Raw genomic sequence first — 14666 nt, forward strand, 5'->3', positions numbered from 1 at the left:
TGCTGGAAACACCCATCTGGCTCACTCATGCCCTTTAGAGAAGGAAACTACCATCCTTACCAGGTCTGGCCCTCATGTTACTCTAGACCCACCGTAATGTGGTTCACTCTGAACTGCCTTTTGGCCAATTGGGGATGGGCAATAAATGCTGCCTAGCCAGCCATGCCCTCATCCCATTAATAAATTAAAAAATTGTCCTTCAGTGTTGCTGGAACAAAATCTTGGAATTCCCTCTCCAAAGGCATAGTGGGTCAACCCAATGCACATAGACTGCAGTGGTTCAAGAAGGCAGCTCACCACCACCTTCTCAAGGACAGTTAGTGATAATAAATGCTAGGAGAATAAGCCCACTCATTCTAATCTTTTCTAGTACTTAAAATCCATTATTCCTGGGATCATTTTTGTAATCCAGACATGAACACAAAACTCCAAATGTGGTCTGTCAATGATTTGTACAGGTGAAGTAACTCTTGCTTATGTATTCTCTGCCTCTATTTATTTTCACAAGGATCCTATAAGCCTTCTTAATGACTGTTTCAACTTGCCTGACCATTTTCAGAGAATTGTTCACATGAACCGCTAGGTGCTTTTGCTCCGGTATTCCCCTCAAAGTTGTGCCATTGAGCCTGTCTCTCTGTGTTTCTTCTACAAAAAATGCATTCCCTCACATTTTTCTGCATCGAAATTCATCTGCCAGGTGCCTGCCCATTTGTAACTTGTCAAAGCCCCTATGAATTCCCTCAGCATCATGCTCACAATTCACTATTCTCCCTAGCTTAGCATCATCTGCAAATTTAGAGATTTTGCTCTCAACACCCATCTCAGAGTTCTCTATATAAAAAAATGCCCATCCATAGCCAACCTCTGTTTCCTATCTTTTTGTCAACTTCTAATCTATGCTGCCAAGGACAAATCCATCCCAAACATTGCTAATCTGCTCAGCCAACCGCCAAGTGGCACTGTGACAAGTGCTTTCCAAAACTACCATCAGACATTGACCGCACTACCCCCATCCGCTGCCTGTGTCAACTCATCAAAGACAAAAATAATTCTGTCAGACATGACCTGCCCTTGATAAAGCCACGCTGGCTGTCTAATATTACATTGTTTTCTCTAAGGGCACATTGACCGTAAGACCATAATACATAGGAGTGGAAGTAAGGCCATGTGGCCCACCAAGGCCACTCTGCCGGTTAAATCGTGGCTGATGGGCATTTCAACTCCACTTCCCTGCACTCTCCCCATAGCCCTTAATTCCTTGTGAGATCAAGAATTTGTCGATCTCTGCCTTGAAGGCATCCAACATCCCGACCTTTCCTATATTATGGCCTCCATCAGTTTTCCCACACAGGATGTGAGGCTGACAGGTCTGTCATTTCTTTTGCCTCTTTCTTAATCAACAATGTCACATTTGTGACCCTCTGGACATCGGGACTAATCCTGTGTTCGATGAGGCGTGGAAAATTTCTGTCAATAGCTCCACAATTTTCTCCTTTACCTCTCTCAGCAATCTACGATGTGTCCCATCGAGTCAAATTCCCCAACCTCTGTGCCTGAAATGCTGTTGGTGTCTTTAGTTTGTCTTCTCTATCTATCACTCTCCTGCTGAGTTTCTCAACAGACATATTGGTTTTAATTTGGTTAAGATAGAGGAAAGTAGTCATTTTGTACTTCAGCCATACCCCTTGCTTCAGTGAATAGCTTACCTTGCTCGTTGCTCAGGAGTTTCTCTCAACTGTGACACTGCCAGGGCTTTAAGAGTTTATTTCATCCCTATTTGTTTTTGGAAGAGAGGTTGTAAGGTAGAAGTGATAAAAACCACGAGAGTAAACAGTTTGTGTGGCCTTGCTTTTTTTAAAAATTTAAAACAATGGAAACAAACTGGGTGTGGCCACCTCTCACAGCTTTTTAGATTTTTTTTCAGTTTTTCGCTTTAGCTTTAAGGAGAATATGTTGGGATCTCAAACAAGTTGGAAGTTTCAGTGAATGTCTCCTAGCTGTTACTCTCTGAAATTTTTGTTGATGATTCTTCCTCTTGGTTTAGACAACTGCATGTGAGAGCCTGTGTAAGAATTTGCCTTTTTAATGGGCGCAGATACTTTTAAGAAAACGCTAGGGACATTGCTATCTTCTTAAAATATATTGAAAGGATCTTGTCTGGTTTATAACACAATCCTTCACTGATCATTCACCAGTAATTCGTTTGAATAAAATTTAACTATCTTACTGAGCACAGCCTGCCATCTTTCTCGTAGCAGTTCTTGCTCCAGCGTTAGCCTCTCTTCGACATTTGAGATCCTCTTCCGAATTCTGTCACTGATATTATTCCAGTTAGCATCTTATGCCTTTATTTTCTTCCTTATCTTCTCATCAACATCCTTGGTCATCCAGGGTAGATTAGCTTTAGGTATCCATATTTCTCATGTGTACGTACCAAGTATGCACCCGATCATCTCTCTTTTGAAAGTCTTCCTTGTTTTGTCTCTAGGACTATCCATTAAAATTGTTTCCAATCAACATACTCCAGTTCAACTTTGAAACCCCTAAAATCTTCCCTTTCCCAGTCTGGGATCTTAATCTTCAACTAATTTTTATTCCTTATCCAACTTGATATTGAACCTTATTACATTATGATTGCTGCTTCCCAAATGCTCCCCACTCTGATGCTCTCCACTTGGTCTGCCTCATGTCATGTGACCAGATCCAACCCAGCTCCCTCCCTGGTAGGACTGGAAATGTATAGTTCTAGAAAGTTCTCCTGCACACATTGCAGAGATTTCTTCCATTCCATGCCCTCCACTCTACCTAAATATCTAATTCTGCTCCATCAGGAGCCAGGATTGTGTCAATGCTGCTGAGTCATATTCCCCAAGAGTGATTTCTACTTCCAGTTCCCCAGTTTTATTCATTATACACCATGCATTTACAGACATACAACTTAGCCCCGCTGTTATCTCTCACCCATTGAGAGGCAATAATTCCTTTGTTCACTATCAACACTCAAGCCTTTCCTCACTTCTTTATCCCTGGGATCCATCTTCACTCTTTCATCCTCACTTGTACATGCAAAACTAGTCATCCCTGCTGTACAAGTTTAAATCCATCCTCATTACAGTATTTACTCTCATATCAATGGCTTGGAGGAAGGACATGAATGTACTGTAGCAAAATTTGCCAATGACACGAAAATAAGTGGATAAGCAGATTGTGAGAGGGATACAGCAGTTTATGGAGAGACATTGACAGTTTAAGTCAGTGTCTAAAAAGTTGGCAGAGTATAATGTGGGAAAATGCAGTTATTCATTTTGGCAGGGAGAACAAAAGAGCAAAATATCATTTAAATGGAGAGCAACTACAGAAAGATGTAATACAAAGGAACATGGGGAACACTTGAGCATGAAACACAGAAAGCTAGCACACACGGGCGGCAGGTAATCAGGAAGGCTCATGGAACATTGGCCGTCATTTCAAGGGGGTTGGAGTAAAAGAGTAGGGAAGTCTTACTGCAACTGTACAAGGTGCCAGGGAGACTACATCTAGTGTACTGTCAGTAGCTTTGGCTCCTCTTCTTCAAGGGAACAGAATTTCATTGGAGGCAGTTCAGAGAAGGTTCACAAGGATGTTGCCTATTTTGGAGGAATTATTTAATGAGCAAAGACTAATCAGGCTGACACTCTACTCTGTGATCATTCAATATGATCAGAGTTGATCATCCAGCTCAATACTCTGTTCCCTTTTCTCCCCATTCCCTTTGATCCATAGCTAGAACATCTTTCCCCAGAAATGCAAACAAAAACTGCACACAATTTTCCAGGTGCGTTCTCATCAACTTCCCGTACAAATACAGCAAGACATCCCTGCTTCTGTAATTGAGTACTCTCGCTATGAAGGACAACATACCATTTCCCTTCTTCACTGTTGGTTGCAGACTAAGGAAGTAAAGATATTTCCACTGGTTTGGGATTCCAGAATCAGGGGGCATAGTCTAATAACTAGGGCTAGACCATTCAGAAGAGATGTTAGAAAGAACTTCTACACAGAAAGAGTGGGTGGGGTTTGGAACTCCATTCCTCAAATGGCAGAGAATGATGGATCAATTGTTAGTTTTAAATTGGAGATCGATAGATTTTAATTAAGCAAACCTATTAAGAGATATAGGCCAAAGGCAGAGATACAGAATTAGGCCACAGATCAACCATTATCATAATGAACAGTGGAATAGGCTCAATGAAACTGAATGGCCTACTGCTGTTCTCATGCTCCTGCAATTGTAAGGAGGACTTTGCAGGGTTGACAGGATTGTGTTTATTTTGTTCAAAGCTAGGTTGTCTGTCAAGTGTCATTACTTTTTACATACTGTGTGGCCTTTGAATTTTTTTTTATTTATTCATGAGATAAGAAGGTTGATGGCTCGGCCAACATTCATTGCCCTGACTGTCCAGAGTCAACCACATTTTTGTGGGCCTAAAATCACCAGTAGGCCAGAGGGGGTGAGGGTGGCAGTTTCAATCTCTAAAGGGCATTCGTGAACCAAACGGGTTTTTCCAACAATTGATTCATAGTCATCAGCAGATTCTTAATTCCAGATTTTTCAAAATTGAAATTAATTTCCACTGTCTGCACCAATCCACGTCCCTGGGACATTGCCTGGGTCTCTGAATTAACAATCCAGCGGTAATACCACTGGGCCATAACCCTAACCACCCTACTCCATGCAATGCAATTGAAAGGCATGCTGGGTCATTTCAGACGAGGGATCAAAGATGGCCATGTTACTGGCAATCTGGAAAGAGAGAGATAACAAAGTGTGGAGCTGGATGAACGCAGCAGGCCAATCAGCATCTTAGGAGCACAAACGCTGACATTTCGTGCCTAGAAAAAGGATGAAGGGTCTTGGCACAAAATGTCAGCTTTTGTGCTCCTAAGATACTGCTTGTCTGCTGCGTTCATCCAGCTCCACACTTTGTTATCTCAGATTCTCCAGCATCTGCAGCTCCCATTATCTCTGATACAGTCTGGAAAGACATGTAGGCCAGACCACATATGAATGGTAGATTTCATTCCCTCAGCGATGTTCTATCTACAAGATGCACTGCAGAATCTCACCAAAGAATCCTTAGTTAGCACTTTTCAAACTCACAAGTACTACCATTGAGAAGAACAAGGGCATCAGATAAATGGGAATACCAGTGTGTGTAAATTCCCTGCAAGCCACTCACCGTCCTGACTTGGAAGTATATCACCATTACTTCACTGTCAATGGGTCAAAATCCTGGAACTGCCTCCCATTGCTGAAAGTGTTTCTTGTTATGAGATTGAGTTTACAACAATACAACAGGAAGGAACATCAATAACTGCTGGAGGTTTATACTGTCAGTCATTTTGAGTGAACACCATGTTAAGGATACTTGATGTCCTGTAGAGCCTGTTGGTCGATTGTTCCTTTGCTGTTATACACGAACATGCTGCTCAGCAGAACTGCAAGTGCGAAAATCTTGTTATCATTGTTTACATTTCCCTGCAACACAGAGACAGAGAAAACCAATGATTGATGTAAACTTTCATGTCACATTTCATGCATTGCAATTCAAATGTTTCATGTAAAATTCTCAAATAACAATAAAACAGTGACAGAGGTGAGTTACCAATAAGCTGATTAAAACTGACAAATAAATTGGAGTTTGTGTTTTATAAAGTGGGGGAGAGAGACAGACTGAATTCTTTCATTCTCCACACTTTGCCTCTGCAAGAGGGTGGTTTTATTTTGAAGAAGCAGTGGTGAGTTCCAAAACCCCTGACTGAGAATTCAATTTTAACATAAGCGTGGCGACCCTTAACCATGTGCTGGAAAAGCTCAGCATGTCTGGCAGCACCTGTGAAGGAAATAACAGAGTCACAATTTCGGGCCCAGTTTGATTGGAGCAACACCAGGATCCTGGGACAGGCCAATCAGAGAAAAGCACAGGAATTCCTAGAGGCCTGATGCTTCGCTAAGAAGGCCATCACCAAACAAAAATACACTCCACTACAAAGGAAAACTGGAAGGGAGGTAACCCAGCTCAATGGACACCAGAGTTTAAAAACACAACAGCACTTCATCGGAGGTTGCACTGATATTATCCGGCAGGGCAATGAAACGTCTGAACAACAAACCAGCTCGGCGAGCCAACCAACAACAACACCCACAACCTGAGCTACAAACCTACTTCTAAGCCTTAGATTCTTGTTTCCTCATTAGCTGCTGGGAAGGTCCTTGAGGGCTGGCATGTGGATAATGTAGTTCCTGTGTTCAACAAGGGAACTAGGCACAATCCAATAAACTGCAGGCCGTCGAGTCTCACATCAGTGGTTGTGAATCTATTGGAGAGAATTCTTAGGGAAAGGATTTATGAAAATTTGAAAAAGCACGGCCTAATTAAGGATAGTCAGCATGGCTTTGTGCAGGGCAGGTCATGTCTTACCAACTTAATTGCATTTTTTTGAAGAGGTGACAAAGGTGATCGATGAGGGTACGGTGGTGGATGTGGTTTACATGGATTTCAGTAAGGCTTTCAACAAGGTCCTGCTTGGTAGGCTCATCCAGAAGATTAAGATGCATAGGATCCAAATGATTAGGCAACGTGGATTCAGAATGGGCTTGCCCATAGAGGGCATACCACAGTTGCAGAAGGGTATTTTTCAAACTGCAGGTCCATGAATAGTGGTGTTCCACAGGGATCTGTACTGGGACCTCTGTTGTGTGTGATATATACATATAAATGAGTTGGAAGATGTAGGTGGGTGGGTTACTAAGTTTGCCGATGATACCAAGAGCATTGGAGTTGTGGACAGTGTTGAAGATTATCAAAGGATACAGTGGGATATACAGCAGTTGCAGATATGGGCAGAGAAATGGCAGATGGAGTTTAATCCAGGTAAGTGTGAGATGCTGCACTTTTGGAGGTCAACTTGTAAGGAAAGGTAGACAGTTAATGGCAGGACTCTGAACAGCATTGACGTACAGATGGATCTCGGGGTTCAAGTCCGGAGATCACTGAAAGTAGCAACGCAACTAGATAGGGTGGCAAAGAAGATCTATGGCATGCTTGCCTTTATTGGTCAGGAATTGATTACAAGAGTTAGGATATCATGTTGCAGCTTTATAAGAATTTGGTTAAGCCGCACTTAGAGAATTGCATTCGATTCTGGTCATCACTTTACAGGCAGGATGCGAGAATTTTGTGAAGGTGCAGAACAGGTTTACCAGGATGCTCCTTGGATTAGGGGGTATAAGCTGTAAGGAGAGGCTAGAAAAACTTGGGTTGTTTCCTCTGGAGCAGCGGAGGCTGAGGGGAGACCTGATAGAAGTCGGTAAAATTATAAGATGAGGTTGAAGGTCAGAATCTTTTTCCCAGAGTTGAAATGTTTCATACTAGTGGGCATGCATTGAAGGTTAGAGGGGAATGTTCAAAGGAGATGTGAGGGGTAAGTTTTTTCTTTACACACAGAGTGGTAGGAGTCTGGAATGCACTGCCAAGGGAAGTGGTGGAGGCAGATACGATAAGGGTATTTAAAGGAATTTTAGATAAGCACATGAATATGCAAGAAATGGAGGGATATGGACCAGGTGCAGACAGAAGGAGTCAGTTCCATTTGGCATCACATTCGGCACAACATCGTGGACCAAAGGGTCTGTTCTGTACAGTTCTGTGCTCCATGTTCTATGTTCTGTCAGGAAAATTCTTCCTACATCTAGCCTGTTCAGACCCATCTGGATTTTATATGTTTTTGTGAGATCTCCTCATTCTTCTAAATTCCAGTGAATACAAGCCCAGTTGACCCGATCTTTCTTTATATGTCAATCCTGCCATCTTGGGAATCAGTCTGGTGAACCTCTGCTGGATTCCCTCAATAGCAAGAATGTCCATCCTCAGACTAGGACCAAAACTGCACACAATGCACAAGGTGTGACCTCACCAAGGCCCTGTATAACTGCAGCAAGGCATTCCTACTATGATACTCAAACTCTCTGGCTACGAAGGCCAGCTGCACCTGCATGCCGACCTTCCACAACTATTCCACATGACACCCAGGTCTCATTGCACCTTACCTTTCCCTAAACTGCCACCAGTTAGATGACAATCTGCCTTCCTATCTCTGCAACCAAAGTGGGTAAGCCTCACATTTATCCACATCATATTACATTTGCCAAGATTTTGCCCACTCAGCCAGGCCATCCAAGTCACCCTGCAGCCTCTTAGCATCCTCCTCACAACACACGCTGCCACCCAGCTTAGTGTTATCTGCATATTTGGAGAGATTGCATTCGGTTTCTTCATCCAAATTGGTAATGTATATTGTGAACAGCTGGGGTTTCATCACTGAGCACTGTGGCACTCCAATCGTCACCATCTGCCAGTTTGAGTACCTACCCAATATCCCCACATTCTGTCATCTGCCACTCAACTATGTCAACAATTTATCCTCAATTCCAAGGACGTCTTCCTTAGTTCACAGTCTCTTCCCCCTGGATGGGGAATTTCAAGAGTTGGGGGCATAATTTTAAGGTAAGAGGAAGAAGACTTGAAATGGACAACATTTTTATACAGAGAGTAGTTTGTGTGCAGAATGCACCTCCAGAGTGTGGGTGCAGTTACAACATTTAAACGACACTTGGATAAATACATGAATAGGAAAACTTGAGGGATATGGGCCAAGCTCAGGCAGGTGGGGCTAGTTAAATTTGGGATTATAGTGGGCGTGGACTTGCTGGACTGAAGGGTCTGTTTCTGTGCTGTATGATTCTATGACTATAGGACTGTTATGTGGGACTTCTCACGCAAATTGATTACTAAATCATATCATATTATGATCATAATATCCTTGGGGATCTTTAGTCTGAGGTCCTTTATCAAATGTATCTCTTTACACATTACCAGATCCAGGATTATCGACTCCCTGGTTGGCACGATGACATTGCTCTCAGAAACTATCCCCAATGCAGCCTGTGAATTCATTGTTCTAGCCAATATTTCCAACTTGATTGCTGCTAATGAACAAAAAGCTTAAAGTCACCCTTAGTCACTGCTCTATTCTTTGGACATGCTCCCACTATTTGTAGATTTACACACTTCCCTACAGCTTGGCTACACCACAGTCACGGCGAATCACATAACTGGGGCTACAGCCACAACTTTAAACTAAATTGTGGGATAGTGGGTTCATGTGCATGGAAAATTAAGAAAAATTATGAGGGGGTGGGCGGGGGGGTTCTGTAGAGGTTATTAACATTTATAGAGCATGTAATAGGACAGAGAGAATGGAAAGGGTCAAGAATCCAACTTCCAGCACAGCGGAGAAGAGAGAACTAAAGTCTATCCCTACTTTATCCTTCCCTCCTGTCTTTCCGAATGTTCAGACCTCAGTGTCATCGCCTTGTAACCATGTCTCCATAACAGCTGTGAGGCCACTTCCAATTCCTGCAAGTTGCATTGTGAGTTTGTCTGTCATATTCCAAATGCTTTGTGCATTAAGGCACTAAGCCTGGAAGCTTGTCTTTATCCCATTGTAACCATCCCGATTTTCCCTCGGACTGGGTCTCTATTTGCTTCTCACCCTTGAATAACTGGCCTACGGTTTTTATATTTTACTATGGCTCCCCCTTTTTTGGCTTCTTTTGGTCTTTAAATCCTAAATGCAATGAGATCTGGACAATATTCAGACTGGGGCTGACAAGTGGCATGTAACATTCGCACCATTTAAATTCCAGGCAAAGCCCATCTCGAATAACAAAAAATATAACCATCACCCCACAATTTCAATGGTGTTACCATGACTGAATTCCGCCCCGGCCCCCTATCAACATCCTGGGGGTTATCATTTATCAGACATGAAACTGGACTCTCCATATAAGTCCTGTGGCTACAAGATCAGATCAGAAGCCAGGAATACTGCGGTGAGTAACTCCCCTCCTGACTCCCCAAAGCCTGTTCACCATCTACAAGGCACAAGTCAGGAGCGTGATGGAACACTCCCCACTTGCCTGGACGGGTGCAGCTCCAACAACACTCAGGAAGCTTGACGCCATCCAGGACAAAGCAACCGCTTGATTGGCACCACATCTACAAACAGCCTGACGCTGAGGGGTGATGTTAGGGAGGTTTATAAAATCATGACAGGCATAGATAGGGTGAAGATTCAAGGTCTTTTCCCCTGGGTAGGAGAGTCCAACACCATAGGTACAGGCTTAAGGTGATAGGGTAAATATTTAACAGGGACCTGAGGGGCAACTTTTTCATGCAGGGTGTGCATCAATGGATTGAATTGCCAGAGGAAGTAGTGGAGGCTTGCGCAAACACATCATTTAAAAGGCATCTGGATGGGTATACGAATAAGAAGAGTTTAGAGGGATATGGGCCAAATGCTAGCAAATGGAACTAGATTAATTTAGCAAATATGGTCAGCATGGACTTGTTGGACCGAAGGATCTGTTTCCACGCTGTACATCTCTACAACTCCATCCACTCTACCCCCGACCAATGCTCAGTAGCAGCACTGCGAACCATCTGCAAGATGCACTGCAAAAATTCTGTTAATGATTTAGATGAGGCAACTAAATGTAACACCTCCAAGTTTGCAGATTACACAAAGCTGGGTGGGAGGTTGAGCAGAATATGGACATTCAAACTGATTTGAACAAGCTGAGTGAGTGGCAAATGTGTGGCAGATGCATTATAATAGGGATCAATGTGAGGATATCCACTTTGGGACGAAAAACACGAAGGCAGCTTACTTTCCAAATGGCAATAATTTGAGGAAGGAGAAATTGTAGAAAGACCTGGATGTTCTTGTGCACCAGTCACTGAAAGTAAGCATAATAAGCTGCAGACGCTGGAGAATCTGAGATAACAAGGCATAGAGCTGGATAAACACAGCAGGCTAAGCAGCATCAGAGGAGCAGGAAGGTTGACATTTCGGGCCTAGACCCTTCTTCAGAAAGAGGTCAGAAAGATCTAGGCCCGAAACATCAGCCTTCCTGCTCCTCTGATGCTGCTTGGCCTGCTGTGTTCATCCAGCTCTATGCCTTGTTACCTCAGATTCTCCAGCGTCTGCAGTTCCTATTATCACTGAAAGTGAGCACGCAGGTACAGCAGGCAGTGAAGAGGGCAGATGGTATACTGACGTTCAGGGAGAGAGAGTTTGAACACATGAGCTGGGATTCCTTGCTGCACCTATCCAAGGCATCTGGTGAGACCACACCTGGAATATGGTATGTCTTTCTGGTCTCCTTATCTGAGGAACAATTATCTGGTCATGGAGGGAGGGCAATAAATGCTTTCCAAGAACAAGGAAGTATGGGGTATCTGAGCATAGGTCATGGATTAGAATTCTATAAAAATTATTTGTACACAGCTTTGGCAATGCACAGTATCTGCTATTCAGCAAGAGCCCTATACAATCCTGGGGCTTTTAATGTCTTGAGAAAGATTCACATTGAAACTTTGAAATATTTTTGAATTATTCCATGAAGCATTCCCACTTTTCAAAACTGCCTGATCACTTTTCCTCATCGTCAGGCATCCTGCTGTATTCTCAATGACATGGATACACGCCCAAAGCATTTAAATACCCTTAAGTCTGAGAAATGGGTTGGGCTCAGGAATAGACATAATGGAGCAAGTTCAGTGCACTGCACTGATTGTCTGGGCAGAGCTAATACAGGCCCTGACTGATTCTATCCCTGTGCAGTGAACGGGTGACCATTCACTGACAGCACATTACACGTGCAAGTGCTGTTCTTCATGTTGCTGTGAAAATGAAGCAGTTCTACCTTTTCCACATCTCCAAGACCTTCAGTGTCCAACAGTAGCAGACAGCAATCTTCCATCCGTGGATGTGGGAGGGCCCACATCCAGATTCCCTTCGTCTCTGACTGGACGCTGCCTCCAATTTCAAACCCTGGTGAAACCGAATAAATAATAGCCCGTGTTATTCAGTGGAACATCCTTTACTCAGTCGATTACACGCTTGCTTTTTGGGGACAATGGTTACACACAGCACCCAGACTGGGAAGTACAGTCCCACAGGAATGCTGGCTTTTCAGGGCTAGAATTGTACAGATGGGATTTTAAATTAAAGTTTTCACTTTCTGGTTCAGCTAGGTGCTAATGTCCCTCAACAGCATGTTCTCCTGAACCAATACCATCCAAATAGACATACACTGATCGCTGTGAGCAGTTGGAAAGACTGCGTTATTGTGGTAGCCAGTGAGAACAGGACATTCAGTCTGACAGTTTGGGACTCGTTTGAGGAGGGGCCAGGGCTAATGTTTCAGGCTGATGATGACCTTGAAACAGAGCAACCTTTCTCACTAGGGACGATCTCACAATTGAAAAAATAGATGGGTGTAGGGGAGATAAAACCCAGGAGAAGATGGATGGTGAGGAGATGGTTAGTTATGAAGGAGAGGGGAAACGATCAGGAGAGAGATTGTACATAGAAACCAGGACTGATCAGAGAGAAATAAAACAAAATGGAAAGGAAAAAATTAGTTGTATTTATGTAACACCGTAAAATCACAGGGCTTTACACGATCATTCATGATCATATTGGTCAAGAGAAAGTTCACCTGGAGATGGGAATAATTCTGACTGCTTTGTATAGATGTATGGATTCTTCCACCATCAGCAGAGCTACTAGAACAGGGATGTTGCTTTAATGGTGCATTCAATTGGCTGAATTTCACCAGAAATTGGCTCAGTGTCAGTTTCAGGGAGTTTAATTCAGAGGTCCTCCTGAGGAGCTGCAGTGAGTTCTCTCACAAGGTTACACTACTCACTTCATGAGGCATACACCAAACCTCTGTGGCACCACTCATGTGCAGTCATATGCTCAGCAGCGATAGGGCGAGGATCTTTAAACTGGCCATAGAGGACCATAACTATTCATATGGAGACACCAAAAGCGTCCCTGCCCAGGAAACCCAACGAGCTTCGTCGTGCTGTGCTGTGCTGCTCTCCCATGACCAACACTTTCAACTGATTCTCAACATGTGCAGGTCTTAGCCCTGTAGCAGAACCTGTTCCCTCCCTCCTCCTGTGAAGAGACCAGCAGCACTGACAGAACCAATGCCCTGGCTGAAGGAGACAGGATGGTATCCATAGGCAAGCAGAGAGCCACAGAGAATGCACACAGGTCACCGAGAGGCTTCCTCGCCCCGTCATCCCGCAAGAATGTCACTCACATATGCTTGAGGTTTAGCATTGATATAACACCGCGCTGGATAGCAACCTGTCTACACCCAGAATGTGGAGTGCCAGAGACGTAACAAGTTGCTGGGCTCTGTGTGAAAAGGCAAGGCAGAGAGGCCGTGAACCTACAGGTTCTCAATGAAACAGCAGTGTTATAGGCAAGGCAAGGCCACATGCTGGCAGTATGCAGGCATCAACTAAGCGAGCAAACCAAGTTGGAATGCCTCCCATTGAGGTGCAGGAGATGGGTGTCAGAGTGCTAAATCAGCAGTAAACTGCAAATTTCAGAAATGTATTCTCAGTGAGTGGGAGGTCAGCTACCAAGGTGCTGAGAGACTGGTGTCCCACTGACGCCCAGTTCCATGGACAGAGGTTGGAGACAGTTCAGTTTCCTTACAGCATTCCCAGAGAGGTTGAGGAATACCGGCCATTCTGTGGGAAACTGTTGCAGGCAAATTTCGCTCTGTAACCTGGGAGAATAGACAATCTGTCCATCAGTGAGAGTAGGTAATGACAAGCTGTAAGTGGGTACATATGGTGTTAAAACCTGCTCTAGAAATTCTGGTTACTATTGCTTTGACTTTCAAAATCTTACTGTTTTCTTCATGATTACACACATCATTCAGAGAAAGGCAAAGGTCCCAAAGTACAGAGTTTTTCTAGTACCTGGAGCACATCACAATGGAATAGATAGTGATCCAGAAGTGGTTTTCAAAAGAGTCTGGAAACGTTCTGTGAAGAAATGAACGGTTTGACTCTCAGCCTGGTGATTTTACAAATTTAAAGGGAGTTTCAGGAGAGAGGGGGCAAACATTAGTTTGGAAAGATACTGATCAGGGTTTGAGTGAAGATTTGTAGCTCAGGTGCTGGTTGTAAATGTTGGTGTGTTCCCCGAGCTGAGACGTTTGGTAGCAGGCGTTTCGTCCCCTTGTTAGGAGACATCCTCAGTGCTGTGGATGCTCCTGTGAAGCGTTGTTGTCTTGTGCCAGTTCAAATTGATATGGTCTGGTTGTTGCTGCTTTCGGTAGATGCTGGTTCCAGTTGTGTGCAGTAATGATCAGTTTATTGGGTCTAATTCAATGTGTTTGTTGATGAAGTCCACGGATGAATGCCGAGTCTACAAGAATTCCCTGGCTGTCCTCTGTTTGGTTTGTCCTATGATAGTAGCGTTGTTCCAGTCGAAGGTGCAGTTTTGCTTTTCTGCGTGCATGGAAACCAAGGACATCTGGTTGTATTCTGATTCAGGATTTCAAAGCCGGAGTGGATAAGGAAACTTATGAGTGCTGGAAAAGAGGAGATCAGATTGGAGAAAAATTGTGATGACGGGGTTGGGGGCAGGAAGAAGCCGAGTCAATGGGTTTGATTTCTCAAAGTCCAGCTGCAAGCTTCTCATGGTCAGAAAGGAGAAAGAGATCTCTTTCAGAGATAGTCACAGCT

General features: G+C 43.7%; 1 protein-coding gene across 1 annotated transcript in view; it reads right to left on the reverse strand.

The window, feature by feature from the left end:
• Positions 1–14666, reverse strand: part of LOC125455206 (guanylate-binding protein 3-like) — a 58932-nt gene that overhangs the window by 23978 nt on the left and 20288 nt on the right. Inside the window, exons 3-4 of the mRNA XM_059648832.1 lie at positions 11810–11937; positions 5409–5518 (exon numbers count right to left, since the gene is read on the reverse strand). Of these exons, the coding sequence (XP_059504815.1) occupies positions 5409–5518; positions 11810–11937 (238 nt within the window). The remainder of the gene's footprint in view (positions 1–5408; positions 5519–11809; positions 11938–14666) is intronic.

The sequence above is a fragment of the Stegostoma tigrinum genome, chromosome 9, assembly GCF_030684315.1.
Source record: "Stegostoma tigrinum isolate sSteTig4 chromosome 9, sSteTig4.hap1, whole genome shotgun sequence".
NCBI lineage: Eukaryota > Metazoa > Chordata > Chondrichthyes > Orectolobiformes > Stegostomatidae > Stegostoma > Stegostoma tigrinum.